The sequence below is a fragment of the Crotalus tigris genome, unplaced genomic scaffold, assembly GCF_016545835.1.
Source record: "Crotalus tigris isolate CLP2741 ecotype Arizona unplaced genomic scaffold, ASM1654583v1 scf7180000020719.984301794:720406, whole genome shotgun sequence".
Classification (NCBI taxonomy): domain Eukaryota; kingdom Metazoa; phylum Chordata; class Lepidosauria; order Squamata; family Viperidae; genus Crotalus; species Crotalus tigris.
In genome coordinates this window covers 586,144-612,500 of record NW_024098147.1, presented here as the reverse complement: position 1 = coordinate 612,500, position 26,357 = coordinate 586,144, and the positions used below count along the sequence as shown (strand labels likewise).

Below are 26,357 nucleotides of genomic sequence, written 5' to 3'. Positions count from 1 at the left end.
GGTTGTTCCACTGGTTAATTGTTCTAACTGTCAGGAAGTTTCTCCTTAGTTCTAGGTTGCTTCTCTCTTTGGTTAGTTTCCATCCGTTGCTTCTTGTCCTGCCTTCAGGCGTTTTGGAGAAGAGCTTGACTCCCTCTTCTTTGGGGCAGCCCCTGAGATATTGGAACGCTGCTGTCATATCCCCCCTTGTCCTTTTCTTTCTTAAACTAGATATACCCAATTCCAGCAACTGTTCCTTGTATGTTTTAGCCTCCAGTCCCCTGATCATCTTTGTTGCTCTTCTCTTCCTAGAGTCTCAATATCTTTTTTACAATGTGGCAACCAAAACTGTTCAGAATGGTTAGGGTTTCCTATTCTCCAAAGCACCAGAGGGCAGGAGAAGATACAATGGAATGGAGGTTGATCAAGGAGAGAAGCAACATAGAACTAAGGAGAAACTTCCTGACCGTGAGAACAATTAACCAGTGGAAAAACCTGCCTCCAGAATTGGTGAATGCTCCACCCCTGGAAGTTTTTAAGAAGAGACTGGACAGCCATTTGTCCGAAATGGTATAGGGTTACCTGCCTGAGCAGGGGGTTGGACTAGATGACCTCCAAGGTCCCTTCCAGCTCTATTCTGATTGAGCGACCAGATAGGCCCATGGTTCAAGCTGCCTCAAGAGATGTTCCGGGGAAAGGAGCCATCTCAGTGACTTTGAGCCCTCCACCAGCTCCTTCTCTTTGCTGTCTCCAGATATCCAGGTTTTATGGAGCTCTCGAGACAAGACATGGCCCTTGCGTGCAACCCCCAAACCCTTAAATGTCTGGATCAGGCCCCTGGCAAGGTGGACCTCCCCTTTCCCAGCATGATGATAGAGCCATAAGAACATGGCTCCCTTTCTCTTCTTCCACTGGGCCAGGAGGATCTCTACCACCATCACTCGCCCAGAAGCAGGGCTACCCCAGATTAAGGGGGGGGGAGGGAAATGTCCTGCAGGAACTGAATTTTGCACACTGTACACCCAGCCCCAGGAGGAGGAAACAATCCTGCCAAGAGGTTTCAAATTCAACCCTTCTTCCTCTTCTACCTGCCCACGGCTGGCTTATATAAGAGAAGGACGGTGACCAGGAAGCTGGACTTGCCCACGTGGAAGACTGTCAGGTAAGAGCACCTGGGTTTCTTCTCCTAGGACCACGAAGGTGGATCACAAGAAGCAGGCAGGAGGGTTTCATTTTCATTGGGAGGCTCCGAGGACTAAATCTCTGGAGAACAGAGAATAACCGGGTTGGGAGGGACCTTCTAGTGAACCAGGGGTTCTCAACCTTGGCCACTTTAAGACTTGTGGACTTCAACTCCCAGAATTCCTCAGCCAGCAAAGCTGGCTGAGGAATTCTGGGAATTGAAGTCCACAAGTCTTAAAGTGGCCAAGGTTGAGAACCCTTGTATGTAGTCCAACCCCGTGCCCAAGCAGGAGACCCCGGGCCATTCCAGACAAACAGTTGTCTAATTTCTTCTTGAAGACCTCCAGGGCTGTAGCACCCACAGCTTCTGGAGGCAAGCCATTGCACTGAATCACAGAATGACAGAGTTGGAAGGGACCTTGGAGGTCATCTAGTCCAACCCCCTGTTCAAGCAGGAGACCTTATGCCGTTTCAGACCAAGGGCTGTCCAGTCTCTTCTTTAAAACTTCCAGTGTTGGAGCATTCACAACTTCTGGAGGCAGGTGGTTCCGCTGGTTAATTGTCCTCACTGTCAGGATGTTTCTCCTTAGTTCCAGATTGCTTTTCTCTTTGGTTAGTTTCCATCTGTGGCTTCTTGTCCTGCCTTCAGGCACTTTGGAAAATAGGATAGGATGGGATGGGATGGGATGGAATAGAAGAGGAGAGGAGGGGAGGGGAGGGGAGAGGAGAGGGGAGAGAGGAGAGGAGAGGAAAGGAAAGGAAAGGGAAAGAGGGGAGGGGATGGGATAGAAGAGGAAGGGAGAGGAGAGGAGACGAGAGGATGAGATGGGATGGGATAGAAGAGGAGAGGGGAGACAGGAGAGGAGGGGATAGGATGGGAGGGGATGGGAGGGGAGAGGAGGAGAGGAGACGAGAGAGGATAGGATGGGATGGGATAGAAGAGAGGAGAGGGGATAGAAGAGGAGAGGAGACAAGAGGAGAGGATGGGATGGGATAGAAGAGGAGAGGAGGAGAGGGGAGAGAGGAGAGGAGAGGGGAGGGGAGAGAGGGGAGGGGAGGGGAGAGAGGAGAAGAGAGAGGGGAGGGGAGAGGAGGAGAGGAGAGGAGGGGATGGGATAGAAGAGGAGAGGAGACAAGAGGAGAGGATGGGATGGGATAGAAGAGGAGAGGAGGAAAGGGGAGAGAGGAGAGGAGAGGGGAGGGGAGAGAGGGGAGGGGAGGGGAGAGAGGAGAAGAGAGAGGGGAGGGGAGAGGAGGAGAGGAGAGGAGGGGATGGGATAGAAGAGGAGAGGAGACAAGAGGAGAGGATGGGATGGGATAGAAGAGGAGAGGAGGAAAGGGGAGAGAGGAGAGGAGAGGGGAGGGGAGAGAGGATGGGATGGGATGGAATAGAAGAGGAGAGGAGGGGAGAGGAAAGGAAAGGAAAGGAAAAGAGGGGAGGAGATGGGATAGAAGAGGAGGGGAGAGGAGACAAGAGGAGAGGATGAGATGGGATGGGATAGGAGAGAAGAGGGGAGACAGGAGAGGAGAGGAGAGAAGAGGAGAGGGGAGACAGGAGAGGAGGGGATAGGATGGGAGGGGATGGGAGGGGAGAGGAGGAGAGGAGACGAGAGAGGATAGGATGGGATGGGATAGAAGAGAGGAGAGGGGATAGAAGAGGAGAGGAGACAAGAGGAGAGGATGGGATGGGATAGAAGAGGAGAGGAGAGAAGGGGATGGGAGGGGATGGGAGGGGAGAGGAGAAGAGAGGATGGGATGGGATAGAAGAGGAGAGGAGAGGAGAGGAGGGGAGAGGACAGGAGAGAGGAGAGGAGTTGGAAGGGACCTTGGAGGTCTTCTAGTCCAACCCGCTCAGGCAGGAAACCCTATACCATCTCAGACAAATGGTTATCCAATCGTTCCCCCTCTTTTTTGTGGCAGCCCTTCAGATATCGGACCGCTGCTATGATGTCACCCCCAAGCCCTTCTTCTCATTCAACTAGACCTATCCAGTCCCTGCAACCATTCTTCGTATGTTTTAGCCTCCAGCCCCCTGATCATCTTTGTTGCTCAAATCCATGTTTCAGCCAGTTCTAAAAGGGGCACAGGTCAGGGCCACCTGGGGTCTCTTCCCCCTTTTCAGAGACCCCAGAGACATGCCCGCGGGAAGCCATCAACCCTCAAAACCAGGTTACAAGGTTGTGTGGACAAGGATCAAGGAACTGATCAAGGCCGTAAACTTTTTCCCAACTAGCAAGTGAAGTTTTGATTTATGGGTCACGTCCATGTGGCTCGCACCGGGCTGTGATTGAACCAATCCTTTTATCGGGGGTAGGGGGGATTCTGACCCATCAACTTCCCCCAAAGGAGCTGAGTTTGCATAAAACTCAGAGACAGAAAGAAAAGAGCGGAGCTGAATCTTCTCCGAGCTTGCAAGGGCCCATGGAGAGAATGCAGCTGTGAAGTGTTGACTTGACCTGGTTAAACACTCGATCTGAACGGTAATTTTGGGATCGGAGTAAATGTGACACATTAATTCGAAAGGCGTTCGTGAATTAATAACCAAAATGATTACAAATGGCCTCCGGTGATGGAAAAATACCGTCGGTTTAAATTAAACAGTTGGGGCATCGAAAGATCTCAGGGAAATTACGATTCCTGTCTTTCTTTAAAAAGGCCTTAATTAACCTGCTGGAGATCCTGACGAAAATGAGAGAGAATGTTAAATATTCTGCCCCATCCATGATGGAATAGAAATAGAAATAGAGGTAGAAGTAGAAATAGAAATAAAAATAGAATATAGAGTAGAGTAGAGTAGAACAGAACAGAACAGAACAGAACAGAACAGAATAGACAGATTTTGGAATAGAATAGAATAGAATAGAATAGAATAGAATAGAATAGAATAGAATAGAATAGATTGTAGAGTAGAATAGAGTAGAGTAGAGTAGAATAGAATAGAATAGAATAGACAGATTGTAGAACAGAATAGAAATAGAATAGAATAGAATAGAATAGAATAGAATAGACAGATTGTAGAACAGAATAGAAATAGAATAGAATAGAGTAGAATAGACAGATTGTAGAACAGATGAGAAATGGGAATAGAATAGAATAGAATAGAATGGACAGATTGTAGAACAGAATAGAAATAGAATAGAATAGACAGATTGTAGAACAGAATAGAAATAGAATAGAATAGAATAGATTGTAGAGTAGAATAGAATAGAATAGAATAGAAATAGAATAGAATAGAATAGAATAGAAATAGAATAGAATGGAATAGACAGATTGTAGAACAGAATAGGAATAGAATAGAATAGAATAGAACAGAATAGAATAGAATAGAAATAGAATAGAATAGAATAGAATAGAATAGACAGATTGTAGAACAGAATAGAAATAGAATAGAATAGAATAGAATAGAATAGAATAGAATAGAATAGAATAGAAGTTGGAAGGGACCTTGGAGGTCTTCTAGTCCAGCCCCCTACTCAAGCAGGAGAACCTATACTATTTCAGACAACTGACTCTTTGGCCTCTTCTTAAAAACTTCCAATGATGAAGCATCCACAACTTCTGGTGGCAAGCTGTTCCAATTGTTCTCACTGTCAGGAAATTTCTTTTTATTTCTAGCTTGCTTGTCTCCTTGGTTAGTTTCCTCCTGTTGTTTCTTGTCCTGCCTTCAGGTGTAGCCAGATGTAGTGTCCAATTTTCCAAACCTCTCCAACTTCCTTAACTGAGCAGAAATGATGTGTCTGATCTGACACGGTTTTCTTCCGTGCAGGCTGAGTTGGCTGCTTAAAAGTTCTCAAAGACAGCAATGAATTCTGTGCGGTGGATGCCAGACAGTTGTTTTGATTTCAATCAGAATAGAGCTGGAAGGGACCTTGGAGGTCTTCTAGTCCAACCACTTGCTCAAGCAACAGACCCTATACCCTTTCAGACCAATGGCTGTCTCTTCTTAAAAACCTCCAATGATGGAGCACTCACAACCTCTGGAGGCCAGTTGTTCCACTGATTAATTGTCCTCACCATTAGGAAGTTTCTCCTTAATTCCAGGTTGCTTCTATCCTTGATTAGTAATAGTAATAGTAGTAAAGTTGGAAGGGACCTTGGAGGACATCTAGTCCAACCCCCTGCTCAGGCAGGAAACCCTACACCATTTCGGACAAATGGCTGTCCAGTCTCTTCTTAAAAACTTCCAGTGTTGGAGCATTTATTGCTTCTGGACGCAGGCTGTTTCACCGATTAATTGTTCTCACTGTCAGGAAGTTTCTCCTTGGTTCTAGTTCTATTAGTTTCCACCCGTTGCTTCTTGTTCTGCCTTCAGGCGCTTTGGAGAATAGCTTGACTCCCTCTTCTTTGGGGCAGCCCCTCAAATATTGGGACACTGCTTTCATGTCCCCCGTCATCCATTAAACTAGACCTACCCAATTCCAGCAACCGTTCCTTATATGTTTCAGCGTCCAGGCCTTTAATCATCTTAGTTGCTCTTTTCTGAACTTTTGCCAATGTTTCACTCTGCTCCTTCTCTATAAGCCTCACGCTCCGCATCAAACTGACGAGCTAATGATCAAAGTGATGGTTCACCCACTAAGAAACCGCATGCCCCAATTCTGGAAGGGAGTGACCACCTAGAAAAATGTGATTGTGTAACCAGTCAGTTTGAAATAGGGCAGTGGTTCTCCACCTGTGGGTCGGGACCCCATTTGGGGTCGAACGACCATTTCACGGGGGTTGCCGAACAACGCAGTCCGCCATTTTTTTCCCCCTTTTCCTTAGCTATGCTACTCCCTTTTATTCTATTGGCTTTTGAAAGCCAATCGAATAGACTCTCTTGAATAGAGTCTAATTCTATTGGCTTTCAAAAGCCAATAGGAATGGTCCAGGCTGTCTCTGCCCTGCTGAGCCCGCTAAAAGTCCCATTCTGCAAACAGTGCTGCCCCAGTTGAGTAGTCCTCGACTTACGACCGGTTGGGGATCGCGGCATTAAAAAGGTTGAGAACCACTGAAATAGAGGGAATGGAATAACACGAATCCCAAAACTGAAGAGGACACGTAAGCTTAAGCAAGCTCCAGGGGCAAAAGGACACGTAGACTAAAGCAAGGCGTAATTCCATAAAAAGTAACAGCCTGTGACATTTTTACTTCCCTATTTCTGGTGTTTCATTGTGTAAAAGATTAGTCTCGGCTCCTTTAGCAGCCGGGAACTTTTTGCTCTCTCGTATTTATTTTTTATTAGCTTATGGTATAAAACGCCAAAATACAAAAGCAAGTTAGTACAGGAAACAAAGTGGAAGGGAAGGGAAAGAGAGATGTTTGGAAAAGAGGGGGGAAATTAAAAAAAAAAAAAATGGCGTTGACCTCTGATTCCTTCTCTTGTGGTAAAATAAGGCATTAACATCAAACCTCAACTACAAACCCCTAGTAAAACCACACCTGGAATACCGCAGCCAATTTTGATCACCATGTCACAAAAAAGATGTTAAGATGAGAATTACCATATAATAATAATAATAATAATAATAATAATAATAATAATAACAACAACAACAACAACGACAATGATAACAACAACAATTAATCATCATCATCATCATCATCCTTCATGCCCTTCATCCACGCAGTGACATTGACAGACTTTATCTACCAAGGCAAATAGGTGGGCGTGGAATGCTACAAGTACATCAGATGGTTGAAGAAGAAAAAATGGCTTTGGAAGAATATCTGAAGAGCAATGATGAAGATGCACTGAAATTAGTATATCAGGAAGGCTTACTAACCACTGGAGAGACCAAACTGGCCTACAAGAAAGACCAAATGAAGAACAGAATAGAGGCATGGGAAGACAAAGCACTACATGGCCAATACATGAAAAAAATAGCTGGGAAAGCAGATAATAAAAAGACCTGGCAATGGCTAAGAGCAGGAAAATTGAAGAAAGAGACTGATGGACTAATTCTGGCTGCACAAGATCCAGCCTTAAGGACAAATGCATATAAAGTCAAAATTGAGAAGACAGCAACAGACAGTAAGTGCTGCCTATGCAAAGAAGCTGAAGAAACAGTGAACCATCTGGTAAGCTGTTGCAAGAAGATTGCACAGACTGACTACAAGCAGCATCATGACAAAGTAGCAACAATGGTGCATTGGAAGATCTGCAAGAAATATCATTTGCCTGTAAGCAAAAACTGGTGGGATCATAAAATAGAGAAAGTCATAGAAAATGATAAAATTAAACTGCTCTGGGACTTCAGAATTCAAACAGACAAGCACCTGCAACATAAAAACCCAGACTTAACAATTGTCGATAAGAAAGACAAAAAAGTCTGGATAGTGGACGTGGCAGTGCCTGGAGACAGCAGAATAGATGAGAAAGAACTGGAGAAGATAACAAAATACAAACACCTACAAATAGAAATAGAAAGACTGTGGCAAAAGCAAGCAAGGGGAGTACCAATAGTCATAGGCTCCTTGGGTGCAATCCCAAAACAACTGGAGCACCACTTGAACACAATTGGCATTGACAAATTCGCTATTAGTCAATTGCAAAAGGCAGCCTTATTAGGAACTGCTTCCATCCTGCGACGATATCTGTAATACCATCAAACATCCACATCTGCCTATCCCAGGTCCTGGGTAAGGACTCGAGAGGTAGACAAAATGCCAAATCCAGTCTGAACATCTGGCTGACTGTGCGATGATCCATAGTAATAATAATAATAATGAAGTTGGAATGGACCTTGGAAGTCATCTAGTCCAACCCCCTGCTCAGGCAGGAAACCCTACGCCATTTCAGACAAAGGGCTGTCCAGTCTCTTCTTAAAAACTTCCAGGGTTGGAGCATTCACAGCTTCTAGTGGCAGGTTGTTCCATTGGTTAATTGTTCTCACTGTCAGGAAGTTTCTCCTTAGTTCCAGGTTGCTTCTGTCCTTGATCAGTTTCCACCCATTGCTTTGTCCTGCCCTCAGGTGCTTTGGAGAATAGCTTGACTCCCTCTTCTTTGGGGCAGCCCCCGAGATACTGGAACACTGCTATCCTGTCTCCCCTCATCCTTCTCTTCATTAAACTAGACATACCCAATTCCAACAACCGTTCCTCATATGTTTAAAGCCCCAGTCCCCTCATCATCTTTGTTGCTCTTCTCTGCACTCTTTCCAGAGTCTCAACATCTTTTTTTACATCATGGTGACCAAAACTGGATGAAGTATTGAATGTTGACAGTTTAGAAAAAATTCAGAGAAGAGCAACTAAGAAGATCAAAGGCCTGGAGACTAAAACATATGAAGGACAACTGCAGGACTTGGGTTTGGCTAATCTAAAGAAAACAAGAAATAGGGGAGACATGATAGCAGCATTCCAGTATTTAAGGGGTTGCCACAAAGAAGAGAGGGTCAAACTATTCTCCAAAGCACCAGAGGGAAGGACGAGAAACAATGGATGGAAACTGACCAAAGAGAGAAGCAACCTGGAATGAAGAAGAAACTTCCTGACAGTGAGGACAATTAACCAGTGGAACAGCTTGCCACCAGAAATCGTGGGCGCCCCATCACTGGAGATCTTTAAGAAAAGATTAGACAATCACCTATCTGAGATGGTGTAGGTTCTCCTGCTTGAGTGGGGGGGGGGCTGGACTAGAAGAACTCCAAGGTCCCTTCCAGCTCTATTCTATATATTGTTGTTCGTCCATCGATTTCGATGAAGACCTTGACATCTTGTGGGTTATGGGCCATCAATGATGTGTCCGTAGGTGGCTAATAAGACCGACGTTAGCACGGAATGTTCTGCCACATACTGAACAAAGAAATGTAGACACTGTTACTTCAGCATTTGCAGCTCTGGCTTTGCGGAGTGCTCGCTTCTCTTGTGCCAAGATTGTCCTTCTGTGTTCATATGTCTAGCAACCCTGGTACACCAAGGTGCGCCATGTTGGTTGATCATGCGCCAGAAGTTCCCAAGAGATGGTGTTAATATCCAGGGACTTAAGAGAAGCCTTCAACGTGTCTTTGTATTCTATATATAAAGCCATTTCTATAACAGAAAATCAATCAAATCAGTAAAACCCAAAATCAAAGTGTCATTATTTTTTCCATCTCAAACAAAGTCCAGAAGTGATCTCCAAGTAGAAATGAAAGTATTTATATCCTTTTTTTTTTTTTGTCAAAACAGTCAATTTAACCATCTCTGCTAACTCCATCAAACCTTTGTAGCCATTCATCCACGGTGGGAATCAAAACGTCTTTCCATTTTTTTTGCGTAGAATAGTTTTGCTGCTGTCAACATATATAAGATCAGAGTTCCAATGTTTGTTTGTTTTTCCTCAAGTCCTTTTCCATTAAACCCAAAAGAAAAGCTTCTGGTTTTATCTTTGGATTCACTTTAAGAATTTTCTGCATTAGAATATGAATCCTATTCCAGTATTTCTTTGCTGGATCACATGTCCACCATAAATGGTAAAGGTCCCTTTCTTTTACATTTACATGTCCAACCTTCATTTGAAGTACTTTTATACATTCTGGATAAATTGTCTGGTTCTAAATACCAGTGATACATCATCTTTTGCTGAAACACTTTGTGTGAAAGAAAAATCAGGCTCAGTTCCAAGCCGGGAATAAAATGGAGGCTGCTTTGGGAAGAAGGTTCTTGTTTATTGATGAGCAGAACCAGCAACAGCATGCAGTTCTGGGACAGCTGACAAATTGATTTGATGAGTATAAGGATTTTTATACAGTTTTGCAACATTTCATAATTTGGACAATTCCTTTGTGTGCTTTTGTTAATAGTTTTGTTTAGCTCAGTGGTTCTCAACCTTTTTAATGCCGCGACCCCCAACCAGTCGTAAGTCAAGGACTACTCAACCGGTCATAAATCAAGGACTACTCAACTGGGGCAGCACCGTTTGCAGAATGGGACTTTTGGCGGGTTCAGCAGGGCAGAGACAGCCTGGACAATTCCTATTGGCTTTTGAAAGCCAATAGAATTACACTCTATTCAAGAGAGTCTATTCTATTGCCTTTCAAAAGCCAATAGAATAAAAGGGAGTAGCACAGCTAAGGGAAAGGGGGAAAAAATGGCGGACTGCGTTGTTTGGCGACCCCCGTGAAATGGTCGTTCGACCCCAAATGGGGTCCCGACCCACAGGTTGAGAACCACTGGTTTAGCTTGTTTCATAAAGGCCAGCAATGGGTCTAAAATGCTGGCTTCCTTGAGGTTTAATCCTGTCAATGGATCAAAAATGCTGGCTTCCTTGAGGTTTAATCCCATTAATGGGTCTAAAATGCTGGCTTCCTTGAGGTTTAATCCCGTCAATGAATCTAAAATGCTGGCTTCCTTGAGGTTTAATCCTGTCAATGGGTCTAAAATGCTGGCTTCCTTGAGGTTTAATCCCGTCAATGGATCTAAAATGCTGGCTTCCTTGAGGTTTAATCCCGTCAATGGATCTAAAATGCTGGCTTCCTTGAGGTTTAATCCAGTCAATGGATCTAAAATGCTGGCTTCCTTGAGGTTTAATCCCATCAATGGGTCTAAAATGCTGGCTTCCTTGAGATTTAATCCTGTCAATGGGTCTAAAATGCTGGCTTCCTTGAGATTTAATCCTGTCAATGGGTCTAAAATGCTGGCTTCCTTGAGGTTTAATTTTGTCAGATAGATGTAATTAATTTTATCCCCTTATGTTCACTTGGACGATTATCTTTAGCAAGCTCTCTTTGTAAATCTACAGGCTTGTTTTCAGCGTTTTCTGCTTCTCACAATAGCCAAGGGCTTCAAATCATTGGGTGGCTGAGATCGATGGATTAAGATTTCCAGGGTGGCATCGTTCACTGATAAGGGAGACACATTCCTTTCTCAAGATGATAGAGGCAGGAGAGGGAAAGTAGAAAAAGAAAGTTATCCCAAGCGAAAGCATGCTCCACTCCCCCCAGCAGAACAGCAGGCCCCAAAAGTAGAACATATGTGCAGGGGAAACAATGAGGGTTTGGGGACCTGAGACAAGCTCAGAGAGAACCAAGGATCCCACTGACTGGGTTAGCTGCTCTGGAAAGAGTCAGGATGGTGGCCATCTCGTGCAATGTTAAGCCCATTCCCTCAAAAGGAATATATAATAATAATAATAATAATAATAATAATAATAATAATAATAATAATAATAATAATAATAATAATAATAATAATAATAATAATAAGGTTGGAAGGGACCTTGGAGATCATCTAGTCCAACCCCCTGCTCGGGCAGGAAACCCTATACCATTTCGGACAAATGACTGTCCAGTCTCTTCTTAAAAACTTCCAGTGTTGGAGCATTCACCGCTTCTGGAGGCAAGCTGTTCCACTGATTAATTGTTCTAACTGTCAGGAAGTTTCTCCGTAGTTCCAGGTTGCTTCTCTCCCTGATTAGTTTCCACCCGTTGCTTCTTGTCCTGCCTTCAGGCGCTTTGGAGAATAGCTTAATTCCCTCTTCTTTATGGCAGCCCCTGAGATATTGGAACACTATAAATGCTTGCGATAAATAAAACCATGAGCCATGACCATTTTCCAAAGTAACAATTTCATCCAGATCTGGGCAGAAATGTTCCAAGGATTTCAAATGTTGAGAACCCATTCAGAGAGAATAGAATAGAATAACAGAGCTGGAAGGGACTTTGGAGGTCTTCTAGTCCAACCCCCAGCTCTGGCAGGAAACCTTATACCATTTGAGACAAATGGCTGTCCAGTCTCCTCTTAAAAACCTCCAGTGTTGGAGCATTCACCGCTTCTGGAGGCAGGTTGTTCCACTGGTTAATTGTTCTCACTGTCAGGAAGTTTCTCCTTAATTCTAGGTTGCTTCTCTCCTTGATTAGTTTCCATCCGTTGCTTCTTGTCCTGCCTTCAGGGCTTTGGAGAAGAGCTTGACTCCCTCTTCTTTGGGGCAGCCCCTGAGATACTGGAAGACTGCTATCCTGTCCCCCCTCGTCCTTCTCTTCATTAAACTAGACATCCCCAATTCCAGCAACCGTTCCTTGTATGTTTTAGCCTCCAGTCCCCTGATAATCTTTGTTGCTTTCTAGAGTCTCAACATCTTTTTTACATCGTGGTGACCAAAACTGGATGCTTTACCAAAGTCTTGTAAAGTAGTGTTAACACTTCACGTGATCTTGATTCCATCCCTCTATTGATGCAGATGATCTTCACACATTTTTTTCTTCCTTCTCTTTCAGGATGACCAATTTGACGGTGGCTGAGGCCCTCTGCATGGCCCTCTTCTGCAGTTTGCTGGGACCAACTCTTGGGCTCAGCAGCCTCCAAAGTTTAAACTCTGGAAGAAATCGCAGGGGTAAGTTCAACTTTGAGGGAATCTCCTGAAATGGCATTTTGCTCCTTTGGGTAGATTCCATCCGAGTAAAACCATGATTGAACAACGGTTCATCCTGGCAGGAATGCTACCTAGTGGTGTTTGCATCCATGGGTGTATCTGGATAGGGCAGGGGTAGGCAACCTCGGCTCTTTTATGACTCATGGACTTCAACTCCCAGAATTCCTCAGCCAGCCATGCTGAGGGGAAAGGGAGAAGTTTCCAAGCTGAGCCATGCTGGCTCAAGAATTCTGGGAGTTGAAGTCCACGAGTCATGAGGGGGCCATAGTTCCCCGATGCTGGCTCAGGAATTCTGGGAGTTGAAGTCCACGAGTCATGAGGGGGCCATAGTTCCCCCATGCTGGCTCAGGAATTATGGGAGTTGAAGTCCACGAGTCATAAAAGAGCCGAGGTTGCCTACCCCTGGGATAGGGACATCAAATCTATGTATCTTCCACCCAGTTGTTTTAAGAAAAAAGTTAATGCAGAAACTAAAGGTTATAGCTAACTCTATTGAAGCCAGAAATAATGTCTTCCAAAAAATGAAACCATACCTTCAAAATTGCATAAGGGCTTGTAAATACAGAATATATAAAGATACAGTATATGTAAAAATAAAGTTACAATCTGGATAGGTTTCTTAGCAACTTGAAGATGTGTGTGGACTTCAACTCCCAGAATTCCCCAGACAGCCATGCTGATGTTTCAATGGACAGACTGTTTGATCTAGGCAACCTGAGCTCTTTTATGACTGGTGGACTTCAACTCCCAGAATTCCTGAGCCAGCCATGCTGAGGGGAAAGGGAGAGGTTTCCAAGCTGAGCCATGTTGGCTCAGGAATTCTGGGAGTTGAAGTCCACCAGTCACGAGGGGCCATAGTTCCCCCATGCTGGCTCAGGAATTCTGGGAGTTGAAGTCCACGAGTCCTGAGGGGGCCATAGTTCCCCCATGCTGGCTCAGGAATTCTGGGAGTTGAAGTCCACGAGTCATGAGGGGGCCATAGTGCCAGGAATTCTGGGAGTTGAAGAGTCATGAGGGGGCCATAGTTCTCCCATGCTGGATCAGGAATTCTGGGAGTTGAAGTCCACCAGTCATAAAAAAGCCAAGGTGGCCTACCTCTGGACCAGAGCAAGCAATCTCCAAACTTGGCAACTTAAGACTTCATCTCCCAGAATTCTCCAGCCAACCATGCTGGGAATTGAAGTCCACAAGTTGGAAAGTTGCCAAGTGTGGAGACCCTTGATCTAGTGGTTAAGACAGAAGACTAGAAAGTGAAGATTATGAATTCTTGTTGTGGGGAATATCGGAGGCATGTTGTATACTGTATGTCATCTTGAGTTATTTGTAAAAAATAATAAAAAGGTGGAATACAGAACAGAACAGAATAGAATAGAATATAGGAATAGAATAGAACAGAGTAGAGTAGAGTAGAGTAGAATAGAATAGAATAGAATAGAATAGAATAGAATAGAATAGAATAGAATAGAATAGAATAGAATAGAATAGAATAGAAATAACAGATTGTAGAATAGAATAGAAATACAGAATAGAATAGAATAGAATAGAAATACAGAATAGAATAGAATAGAATAGAAATACAGAATAGAATAGAATAGAATAGAATAGAACAGAATAGAATAGAAATAACAGATTGTAGAATAGAATAGAATAGAATAGAATAGAATAGAAATAACAGATTGTAGAATAGAATAGAATAGAATAGAGTGGAATGGAATGGAACAGAACAGAACAGAATAGAATATATGGAATAGAATGGAATGGAACACAGAACACAGAACACAGAATACAGAATAGAATAGAAAATAGAATAATAATATATACATACTCAACTAGGTAGTAGCATCAGTGCTAGGCTGTAGGAGCAAAGCAGATTGTGGTAAGTACCACCTGGTACACCACGAAATCTGAGTCCCAGCTGCCGAGAACTGAACCAGGGAGAAAAGGGAAAGCAAATGTTTCCTTGCAAAGAGGAACATCCGTAAGATTTTGAGACAGAAGATCTGATGAAGGCAAGTATTGTTGTTGGGAAAAGCCTGATGTGGTCCTTTCTCTTCTCTACACAGGCTTGCTTGGAGGAAAGGGGGGGCTGCTTGGTGGAATCCTTGGTGGTGGAGACAAAGGTGGGGGAGGTGTGCTTGGTGACGTCCTTGGTGGAATCCTTGGCGGTGGAGACAAAGGTGGAGGAGGAGGGGGAGGTGGGGGAGGAGGTGTCCTTGGAGGTGGAGGCAAAGGCGTGGTTGGTGGTGTCCTCAGCGGTGTGGGAGGTCTTGTCAACAACACAACCGGTTCGGTGCTCCCTGGTGCAGGTGTACCTGTAGTTGGAGATGTCCTTGGTGGTGTCCTTGGAGGTGGAGGCAAAGGTGGTGGAGGTGTCCTTGGTGGCGTCCTTGGAGGTGGAGACAAAGGCGTGGTTAGTGGTGTCCTTGGCGGTGTGGGAGGTGTTCTCAACAATGCAACCGGTTCGGTGCTCCCTGGTGGAGGTGTACCTGGAGTTGGAGGTCTGCTTGGTGGGGGTGGAGGAAAAGGAGGAGGATTTCTCGGCAGTGTCCTCGATGACGTCGGAGGTCTTCTCAACGACACAACCAATTCGCTGCTTGCCAGCGGTCTCCTGAACGGAGTTCTGGATCAGAACCAACTTCGCGACCTCCTGGGCTCCCTCAATGGAAACTTACTCGGTCTGGGAAGCGGAGGAACTAAGGAGTCATTCCAGTGGTGAGTTGAGAAGAACCAGGAGACCAAGGCTGGTCTACCCCAAAATATAGATCCAGGAACATCCCTCAGTATCCCTGGGTTGTAAGTTAAGTGGTTGTGAGTCCAGGACTTCCCGTACACAGAAGCAGAGGTTTGGATGAGGATCCGGCCGGTGTGCAATGAGGCAGGCTGGAAGGTTGCAATAGGTCCTCAGGTTATGACCGTAAATGTTGTAGCCATCATTAAGGAAATGCTGAGGTCATTAAATAACAATTATCTTGCTTAGCAACAGAAAGGTTGACCTCAGTTGTGCCTGTAGATGGGAAGACCTCTCCAGGTGACCAGGGAGATCCTTACTGAAAGACGCGTTTGATAGATCACTTCCCTTCTCAAGCAAAATGGATCTCTTGGCAGACCCTAGGATAAAAAGAGGAGGAGCTGGTGAAGGGCTCTGTTCTGGGCCTAGTGCTCTTCAACATCTTCATCAACGATTTGGACGAGGGGATAGATGGGGAACTCATCAAATTTGCAGACGACACCAAGCTGGCAGGAATAGCCAACACTCCAGGCTTAAGATACAGAGGGATCTGGACAGACTTGAACACTGGGCACTAACAAAATGAAATTCAATGGTGAAAAAAGCAAGGTTCTACATTTAGGCAAGAAAAACCAAATGCACAAGTACAGCATAGGTGGCACCATGCTCAATACTAGTAACTGTGAGAGGGACCTCGGAGTCCTAGTAGACAATCACCTAAATAGGAGCCAGCCGTGTGCTGCAGCTGCCAAAAAGGCCAACACAGTGCTGGGCTGCAGTAACAGAGGGATAGAATCAAGATCACGTGAAGTATTAATGCCACTCTACAATGTCTTGGTGCCACACTTGGAATGCTGCATCCAGTTTTGGTCACCACGATGTAAAAAAGATGTTGAGACTCTAGAAAGAGTACAGAGAAGAGCAACAAAGATGATTAGGGGACTGGAGGCTAAAACATATAAGGAACGGTTGCTAGAATTGGGTATGTCTAGTTTAACGAAGAGAAGGACAACGGGGGACATGATAGCAGTATTCCAATATCTCAGGGGCTGCCATAAAGAAGAGGGAATTAAGCTATTTTCCAAAGCACCTGAAGGCAGGACAAGAAGCAACGGGTGGAAACTAATCAAGGAGAGAAGCAACTAGAACTAAGGAGAAACTTCCTGACAGTGAGAACAATTAATCAGTGGAACAGCCTGCCTCCAGAAGCAGTAAATGCTCCAACACTGGAAGTTTTTAAGAAGAGACTGGACAGCATTTGTCCGAAATGGTGTAGGGTTTCCTGCCTGAGCAGGGGGTTGGACTAGATGACCTCCAAGGTCCCTTCCAACTTTACTACTATTACAAGGCAACGTGAAAAGGCCAACAGCAATTTTGGGGTGACCCTTTTTGCTTTATCCTTCTTTCTTTTTATTCACCTCCTAGGTACAACATTTTGAACCTCCAATTTATCAGAGGGTCTTGGAAGATCGTAGGCGGAACGGAGTTGATCCTCAATTTGCAAGCCGTGATCGTCATGAAATTGCCAGTGTACGTCGTTGGGTGAACTTGTTGGAGTGGGGTAGAGAGGGAGGGTCTGGATCTGAAGGGGGGGGGAGACCCAGATTTTGTTCCCCTGATAGATATGGAATCTCCTTGGGGGCTAGGTAAAGGCTTTCTCTCCACCTCTACTTCAGACACAAGAAGACGGGGTGAAGAAGGTACTAGACCAGTGGTTCTCAACCTTTTTAATGCCGCAACCCCCCCAATCGGTCGTAAGTCGAGGACTACTCAACCGGTCGTAAGTCGAGGACTACTCAACTGGTGCAGCACCGTTTGCAGATTGGGACTTTTGGCGGGCTCAGCAGGGCAGAGACAGCCTGGACAAGTCCTATTGGTTTTTGAAAGCCAATAGAATTAGACTCTATTCAAGAGAGTCTATTCTATTGGCTTTCAAAAGCCAATAGAATAAAAGGGAGGAACACAGCTAAGGAAAGGGGGGGGGGAAATGGCGGACTGCGTTGTTTGGTCGTTCGACCCCAAATGGGGTCCCGACCCACAGGTTGAGAACCACTGCTCTAGACCAATTGAGGAGAGATATATAGAATAGAATAGTTGGAAAGGACCTTGGAGGTCATCTAGTCCACCCCCCTGCTCAGGAAGGAAGCCCTATACCATTTGAGACAAATGGCTGTCCAGTGTCTTCTTAAAAACTTCCAGTATTGGAGTATTCACCGCTTCTGGAGGCAGGTTGTTCCACTGGTTAATTGTTCTCACTGTCAGGAAGTTTCTCCGTAGTTCTAGGTTGCTTCTCTCCTTTTTGAGTTTCCATCCGTGGCTTCTCGTCCTGCCTTCAGGCGCTTTGGAGAATAGCTTGACTCCCTCTTCTCTGGGGCAGCCCCTGAGATACTGGGAGACTGCTATCATGTTGATGTTCCCAAGCAACATCGGTGATGCCATCTGGGAGATATGCCTGAGGTTGGGGTTTGAAATGGATTTTGGAGATTCAAAAGAAAGAACATAGAAGCTTCCATGGCCTCTTCAGAAGCCACAAAGCATCCATCAACAGAAGTCCACTTGGAGAAGATTATATCAGTGGAACAACTTGTCTCCAGAAGTTGTGAATGCTCCAACACTGGAAGTTTTTAAGAAGAGATTGGCATAGGGTCTTCTCCTTGAGCAGGCAGTTGGACTAGATGACCTCCAAGGTCCCTTCCAACTTTGTTATCCTGTTATGTCCAGAATGGTGGGCCAGGATAGGACCAGGCAGCCTGGGGTCTGGCTTTCCAACATCACTTCCCTTTCCTATTTTTCTTCAACAGGCTGCTCTTTCGGACTGTCACTATGGATGTGAACATCACTGCGCACCTGGCCATCACCCAGGACAAACCGGGTGACCTCAAGCTGGTCCTTAAAAATTGCCAAAACCTGGTGGCTGGTTTTACCATCAAGATGCCCTCCAGGTAGGCTGGCAGAAAGGAGAGACAGGATCGGTCTCCTAAGGGTCCATCCGGGGGGACTCAAGACTGTGTCTGCACAATAATTTTAACCAGGCCAGTTTGAGGTTTTTGTCTAGACACATCAAGTATTGGGGAGTTCTTGTAGCTTAGTTGGGTGAGCCCAAACCATGGTCATTTATGATAGAGACTGAGAGAAGAGATGCTGGATGAATATTGTACTGTAGATGGGAGAGAGGGGGGAGGGGAGAGAGAGAGAGAGATGGACAGCCATATGGAAATGATAAACAGATTAGAGAGAGAGAGAGATGATAGATGGATAGACATAGATTAGATAGATATAGATATCGATTAGATACATAAGATAGGTAAATAGAAATCGATTAGATAAATAGACATCAATTAGATAGATAGATAGAGATGAAAGATAAATGATAGAGATGATATAGAGTAAGATAGACATAGATAATGTATACAGAGAGATGAAAGATAGATAGATAGATAGATAGATAGATAGATAGATAGATAGATAGATAGATAGATAGATAGATAGATGTACAGATACCGACAGATGGATGGACAGACAGAAACATACATAGAGAGAGATGAGAGAGAGAGACAAATGAGAGAAAGATAGATAATATAGAGATAAATGATAGAGATGATAGAGAGAGAGAGAAAGAAAGAGACATAGATAATATATAGAGATAGATAGATAGATAGATAGATAGATAGATAGATAGATAGATGGAAAGTTGGATGGATGGATGGATGGATAGACAGACAGACAGACAGACAGACAGACAGACATAATGTATAGAGATGGATGAAAGATAAATGATAGATGAATAGATAGATAGATACCATAGATATGTTGATGCGAGCCTGGGGTGACCCCCACCCACCTTCCTCACGGGGGGAGCTGAAACGCCACCCAGCTGCTTGGTGTGAGTCTCTTGCCCCTTCTCTCCACAGCCTGGTCGCCACGCTGCTCACCAACCTCATGAACCTGGCCGTTCAGAACAACATGCCTCGCATGGTGAGTGACCGGAGACCTGCCAGGGTTGGAAAACTGGCAAAACAGGACACCTGCCGACACGTCTTCCCGCTCACCTGCTCCTCACGGCCCCACATCCAGCCTAGAGATCTGGGAGAATCACGGAATAGAATGGAATAGAAATACAGAATAGTAGAATAGAATAGAATAATGAATAGAATAGAATAATGAATAGAAAAGAAAAGAAATACAGAATAGAATAGAAATACAGAACAGAAATACAGAATAGAATACAAATACAGAATAGTAGAATAGAATAGAACAGTGTTTCCCAAACTTGACAATTTTAAGGCATGAGGACTTCAACTGCCAGAATTCCACAGCCAGCAACGCTGGCTGTGGAATTCTGGGAGTTGAAGTCCACATGCCTTAAAATTGTCAAGTTTGGGAAACACTGGAATAATGAATAGAATAGAATAGAATAGAAATACAGTAGAAGAGAATAGAATAGAATAATGAATAGAATAGAATAATGAATAAAATAATGAATAGAATAGAATAATGAACAGAATAGAATAGAATAGAAATACAGTAGAATAGAATAGAATAGAATAGAATAGAATAATGAATAGAATAGAATAATGAATAGAATAATGAATAAAATAATGAATAGAATAGAATAGAAATACAGAATAGTAGAATAGAATAGCATAGAATAATGACTAGAATAGAAAAGAAATACAGAATAGAATAGAAATACAGAATAGAAATATAGAATAGAAATACAGAATAGAATAGAAATACAGAACAGAAATACAGAATAGTAGAATAGAATAGAATAATGAATAGAATAGAATAATGAATAGAATAGAATAATGAATAAAATAATGAATAGAATAGAAATACAGAATAGTAGAATAGAATAGAATAATGAATAGAATAGCATAGAATAGAATAATGAATAGAATAATGAATAGAATAGAAAAGAAATACAGAATAGAATAGAAATACAGAATAGAAATATAGAATAGAATAGAAATACAGAATAGTAGAATAGAATAATGAATAGAATAATGAATAGAATGGAATAATGAATAGAATAGAATAATGAATAAAATAATGAATAGAATAGAATAGAAATACAGAATAGTAGAATAGAATAGCATAGAATAATGAATAGAATAGAATAATGAATAGAAAAGAAATACAGAATAGAATAGAAATACAGAATAAAAATATAGAATAGAAAAGAAAATACAGAATAGAATAGAAATACAGAACAGAAATACAGAATAGAATAGAAATACAGAATAGTAGAATAGAATAATGAATAGAATAGAATAGAAATACAGAATAGTAGAATAGAATAGAATAATGAATATAGAATAGAAATACAGAATAGTAGAATAGAATAGAATAGAATAATGAATAGAATAGAATAATGAATAGAATAGAATAATGAATAGAATAGAATAGAAATACAGAATAGTAGAATAGAATAGCATAGAATAATGAATAGAATAAAATAATGAATAGAATAGCATAGAATAGAATAGAATAATGAATAGAATAGAATGAATAGAATATAATGGAATAGAAATACAGAATAGTAGAATACAATAGCACCAAGGAGGAATTTTCTGACAGTGAGAACAATTCATCAGTAGAAACAGAAGTTGCCACCAGAAGTTGGGGGTGCTCCAACACTGGAAGTTTTTAAGAAGTGATTGGACACTCGTTGGCCTGGAAGGGTTTAGGGCTTCCTGCCTAAGCAGGGGCTTTGGACTAGAAGACCTCCAAGGGCCCTCCTAACTCCTGTTATTCTTCTAAAGTTGGTACGGCTGGTGGTGTGGTCTAATGTCGTCTGGATTCCCAGGAAGGAGGGGCGACATTTCAGAAAAGGAAGGAGCCAAACAGTCTGGCTTGTGTGTGAGAAAGAGGGTGGAGACACCTCCTCCTCAATAGTTCCCAGAATATTTTTTTTTAATGGTCCAAATAATTGGCTTCAGTTTGGCAATAACAACACAGGAAAACGTCTTAAAAGTGCCTCGACGTGCCTTTTGGTGGGGATTAGGCAGAACATGGCAAAGGGACTAACTCCAAAGGGCCAGGAGTTGTTCTTCCAAACCTTTGGAAGGAACTCTACTTCAAGGCTGCTACGTCCTCAGCTCTCAGGTGGACGTCTTCTCCCAAGCAGAAGGATCAACGGTTTGGAGAAGACAGGTCTCCAAGATTCATTCCGCTTAAGGTCTCTAGAACAGTGGTTCTCAATCTTTTTAATGCTGTGACCCCCAACCGGTCGTAAGTCAAGGACTACTCAACCGGTCATAAGTCGAGGACTACTCAACTGGTGCAGCACCGTTTGCAGAATGGGACTTTTGGCGGGCTCAGCAGGGCAGAGACAGCCTGAACAATTCCTATTGGCTTTTGAAAGCCAATCGAATTAGACTCTATTCAAGAGAGTCTATTCTATTGGCTTTCAAAAGCCAATAGAATAAAAGGGAGTAGCACAGCTGAGGAAAAGGGGGGGGGGGGAAATGGCGGACTGCGTTGTTTGGCGACCCCCGTGAAATGGTCGTTCGACCCCAAATGGGGTCCCGACCCACAGGTTGAGAACTGCTGCTCTAGAACTTCGTAGGTTAATCTTGGCACCTTAAATGATCTTTGGAAATCTGTTGGAAGCCAATGCAGTGTCTAGAGTGGAGATACTAGGCTGCTGAACTGGCACTCCCCCGCCACCAGGTAGACACCAACTGAAGGTTCCAGACAATCTTCAAGGGCAGGCCCAAGAAGACCCATGAGCTGGGATTCGTCCAGGTGGTTCTTCTTTGATCCCACCGGCTTCCAGACCGAGGTCTGCTGGTCCAAAGGTGGCTTTTTCTCTCTTTCTGAGCTTCCACATTTCTGCTCTCTTTTAGTTGTGTCCCATATTTCAAATCTGGATCAACGTCATCAATATGAAACTCAGGATCCTCAACAGTAAGTTTTCTTTCGGTGCGCAGGTGGACCTCTGGGTCCATGGATGAACTGGACTCTGGGCGCCCTCTGAGCGCGGTGGTTTTCTTGCAGACGTTTCGTGACCCAACTAGGGAACTTCAGTAGTGCTAGAAGGGAGTGGAGGGGTTTGTGGAGAGGAGGAAGAGGAGGAGGATGAGGATGACTGTGGAGTCCTTGGTACTCTCTGAGCATAGTTGTTTCCTTGCAGACATTTTATGGCCCAACTAGGGAATGTCATTAGTGCCAGAAGGAAAGGGAGAAGGAGGAGAAGGAGAAAGAGAAGGAGAAGGAGAAGGAGGAGAAAGGAGAAAGAAAAGGAGAAAGAGGAGAGAGGAAGGAGAAGGAGAAAGGAGAAGGAGAAAGGAGGAAGAGTGTAAGGTCCCTGGTATTCTCTGAGCATGGTTGTTTCCTTGCAGACATTTTATGACCCAACTAGGGAATGTCATTAGTGCCAGAAGAAAGGGGGTTGGGGGGGAGGAGGAGGAGGAGGAGGAGGAGGAGGAAGAGGAAGAGAAGAAGGAAAAGGAGAAAGAGGAGGAGGAGGAGAAAGAGAAAGGAGGAGGGGGAGAAACAAGGAGAAGGAGAAAAGAAGAGAAAGGAGGTGGAGAAGGAGAAAGGAGGAGGAGGAGGAGTGTAAGGTCTTTGGTGCTCTCTGAGCTTGGATGTTCTTGCAGACCTTTCATTAGCAGACTAAGGAACTTCATGAGTGTTGGGGAGGAGGAGGAAGAGGAGGAGGAGGAGGAGGGGGGGGACACCATGTGCTCCTTGGACCATCTGGGGCATGGCTCCCAGCTGGAAAGGGAAGGCAGAAACATCAGAAGAACAGAACTGGAAGGGAGAGTTGCCATACAAATCACTAGACAGGATTCTGCGGTGCTCAGCCAGCGTTTCCCAACATTTATGTCACACCTTTGACTTAACATTTGAACTCACTAGTTATATGACTCGCAGGATGAGGTATATTTGTCATAGGATCGCTGCGAAAGACGCTGAGGTTAGGGCGAAAGATTCTTAAAGGGATCGGAATATTAGGGTTACATGCCTTACAAATCAGAGCATATCCACCCTCGTCACGTCTCCAGCAATTATGAAGAACCAGCTCAGGATGATCATAAACACCGCGCATGGGAAATGAGCATTTTGCAAACAATCTGCATGCAAAATGAAAGAAAGAAAAGAAAGAGAGAGTTGGGCATGGACAAGAGAGAATTGAACCAGGATTTTAACAATGAAATTGTCTGGCGGTAGAGGGTATCTCATAGAATCAGTGTTTCCCAAACTTGACAATTTTAAGGCATGTGGACTTCAACTCCCAGAATTCCACAGCCAGCGTTGCTGGCTGTGGAATTCTGGGAGTTGAAGTCCTCATGCCTTAAAATTGTCAAGTTTGGGAAACACTGTCATAGATCAAGAGGTAGCTGGACCTCTCAGCAAGATGTAGGGCAAGGGGTTGGGGGGCCGGAGGGCTGGAAAAAAGGAAAGGGGGGGGGGAGAAAATGCAGGCAAAATGTAACCCTCTCCTTTGCCCCAACTGACCCCCCCCACCCTCCTGCTTCTTCCCCCCCCCCCAGATTACGTTTTCTTCGGGCTCCTCGGCCGAATCCACACGGCTCTTTCCACCATACCGATTTCGACCGGACAGTTTTCTGAGCTGGATCTGAAGGTGGGTCACAATTGGGTGGGATCTTCCCCCCCACACACACACACACTCTGGTGCCCCCCCCCACGCTGGGAATCCAGCTTCTACTCCACAATTTCTTCTTTGAAGGCCCCAAGCGAGGGGAATCTTGCGCCGAGTAGGGGGGGTTGGACTAAATGACCTCATGGTACGTCTGGTGAGCCACCACAGCTACCACTCATTCTCCGCAGAGAGAGAGAGAGAGCTCGTCCTCGGCATACGACGGTCGCGGCATCCCCGCAAGCGCACGATCAAAATTCGGGTCCTCAACTCACAAGTGTTCATTGAGTGACCGTTCCAAGTTACAACAGCACTGCAAGAAGTGATTTACGACTGTTTCCCACACCTTTGCAGCATCGCCATCGTCCCGATTAAAATTCAGACGCTTGGCAATTGACTCATGTTTACGACGGTCACACTGTCCCGAGGTCCTGCGATTCCCCCTTTGATGACCTTCTGACCAGCAAAATCAACATGGGAAGCCAGGTTCACCTCACAACTGCGTTCCCAATTTAACAACCGCAGCGACTCGCTAAGAATTGTGACAAGGAGTGTCGTAAAATGGGACAAAACTCCCTTAATGACCGTCTTGCTCAGCAACGGAAATTCCGCCCTCAATTGCGGTCGTTAAATCTTGAGGACTACTGTTTTTATTTAACAGGGGTGGCAGTTTCCTGGGGCCATGTGACCATCATCATCATCATCATCATCATATTTCTACTGGGAATGGGCAGCTTTTGATCTTTTCTCTTCGCAATAAAATAAAATGTTTATAAGAAGAATAAAGTTGGAAGGTCATCCAGTCCAACCCCCTGCTCAGGAAGGAAATCCTATACCATTTTGGACAAATGGCTGTCCAGTCTCTTCATAATAAAATTGGAAGGGACCTTGGAGGTCATCTAATCCAACCCCCTGCTCAGGAAGAAAACCTTATACCATTTCGGACAAATGGCTGTCCAGTCTTCTTAAAAACTTCCAGTGTTGGAGCATTCAGAACTTCTGGAGGCAAGGAGTTCCACTGGTTAATTGTTCTCACCATCAGGAAGTTTCTCCTTAGTTCTAGGTTGCTTCTCTCCTTGATGAGTTTCCATCCGTTGCTTCTCGTCCTGCCTTCAGGGGCTTTGGAAAATAGCTTGACTCCCTCTTCTTTGGGGCAACCCCTGAGATACTGGAAGGCTGCTATCCTGTCCCCCCTCGTCCTTCTCTTCGTTAAACTGGACGTACCCAATTCCAGCAACCATTCAGAGGCTCCCCAAATATATCATGAGGTCATTTAGTCCAACCCCTGCCATTGGGGAATAAAATGACCAAGTGATTCACTTAATGGCCACAGTTGATTCGCTTAACAACTGATGATTCGCTTAACAATGGCCAAAATCATAAAAAGCAACTTTTACTTAACAAGCACCTTGCTTTGCAATGGAAATTATGGGGTTGGGTTTAAGTCGATCCTAAATCGAGGGCTATCAACAAGACATACAGAAAAGATATTTGCCAGGGGTCAATTAATGCCAATTATTAATCTCTGACTTTCTGTCTCCTGCATCTCTAGGACAAACCGTTTCCGGGATTCTTCCTCAACTGGCTTCTCAACGGTAAGTTCTCGGTTGTCTCATCTTCTTTCCACCACCAGATCTCCCAAAGGACTACAACTCCCATCATCCCAACAAGCAAAAAGAATAGGAATAGGAATAGGAATAGGATAGGATAGAGTAGTAGTAGTAGTAGTAGTAGTAGTAGTAGTAGTAGTAGTAATAATAGTAATGGCTAAGAGCACAAAAATTGAAGAAAGAGACCGAGGGACTAATTCTGGCTGCACAAGACTAAGCCTTAAGGACAAATGCATACAAAGTCAAAATTGAGAAGACAGCAACAGACAGTAAGTGCCGCCTATGCAAAGAAGCTGAAGAAACAGTGGACCACTTGGTAAGCTGTTGCAAGAAGATTGCACAAACTGATTACAAGCAGCGGCATGACAAAGTAGCAACAATGGTGCATTGGAAGATCTGCAAAAAATATCATTTGCCTGTAAGCAAAAACTGGTGGAATCATAAAATAGAGAAAGTCATAGAAAATGATAAAATTAAACTGCTCTGGGACTTCAGAATTCAAACAGACAAGCACCTGCAACATAACACCCCAGACTTAACAATTGTCGATAAGAAAGACAAAAAAGTCTGGATAGTGGACTTGGCAGCGCCTGGAGACAGCAGAATAAATGAGAAAGAACTGGAGAAGATCACAGAATACAAAGACCTACAAATAGAAATAGAAAGACTGTGGCAAAAGCAAGCAAGGGTAGTACCAATTGTCATAGGTGTCTTGAGTGCAATCCCAAAACAGCTGGAGCACCACTTGAACACCATTGGCATTGACAAATTCGCTATTAGTCAATTGCAAAAGGCGGCCTTACTAGGAACTGCTTCCATCCTGCGACGATATCTGTAATACCATCAAACATCCACATCTGCCTATCCCAGGTCCTGGGTAAGGACTCAATAGGTAGACAAAATGCTAAATCCAGTCTG

General features: G+C 44.1%; 1 protein-coding gene across 6 annotated transcripts in view; it reads left to right on the top strand.

The window, feature by feature from the left end:
- Positions 1-26,357, top strand: part of LOC120319389 (BPI fold-containing family B member 4-like) — a 31,554-nt gene that overhangs the window by 3,626 nt on the left and 1,571 nt on the right. For 3 of the 6 annotated variants that reach the window (XR_005559748.1, XM_039368206.1, XM_039368207.1), the window contains exons 2-11: positions 1,006-1,141; positions 12,339-12,454; positions 14,557-14,613; positions 14,800-15,205; positions 16,647-16,751; positions 18,023-18,163; positions 19,133-19,196; positions 22,073-22,133; positions 23,723-23,814; positions 25,382-25,424. Coding sequence is in view for 5 of the 6 variants with exons in the window: in XM_039368206.1 (XP_039224140.1) it covers positions 12,340-12,454; positions 14,557-14,613; positions 14,800-15,205; positions 16,647-16,751; positions 18,023-18,163; positions 19,133-19,196; positions 22,073-22,133; positions 23,723-23,814; positions 25,382-25,424 (1,084 nt within the window). In the remaining variant the exon portion in view is untranslated. The remainder of the gene's footprint in view (positions 1-1,005; positions 1,142-12,338; positions 12,455-14,556; positions 14,614-14,799; positions 15,206-16,646; positions 16,752-18,022; positions 18,164-19,132; positions 19,197-22,072; positions 22,134-23,722; positions 23,815-25,381; positions 25,425-26,357) is intronic. The other 3 variants (XM_039368208.1, XM_039368209.1, XM_039368210.1) reach the window with 3 other exon arrangements.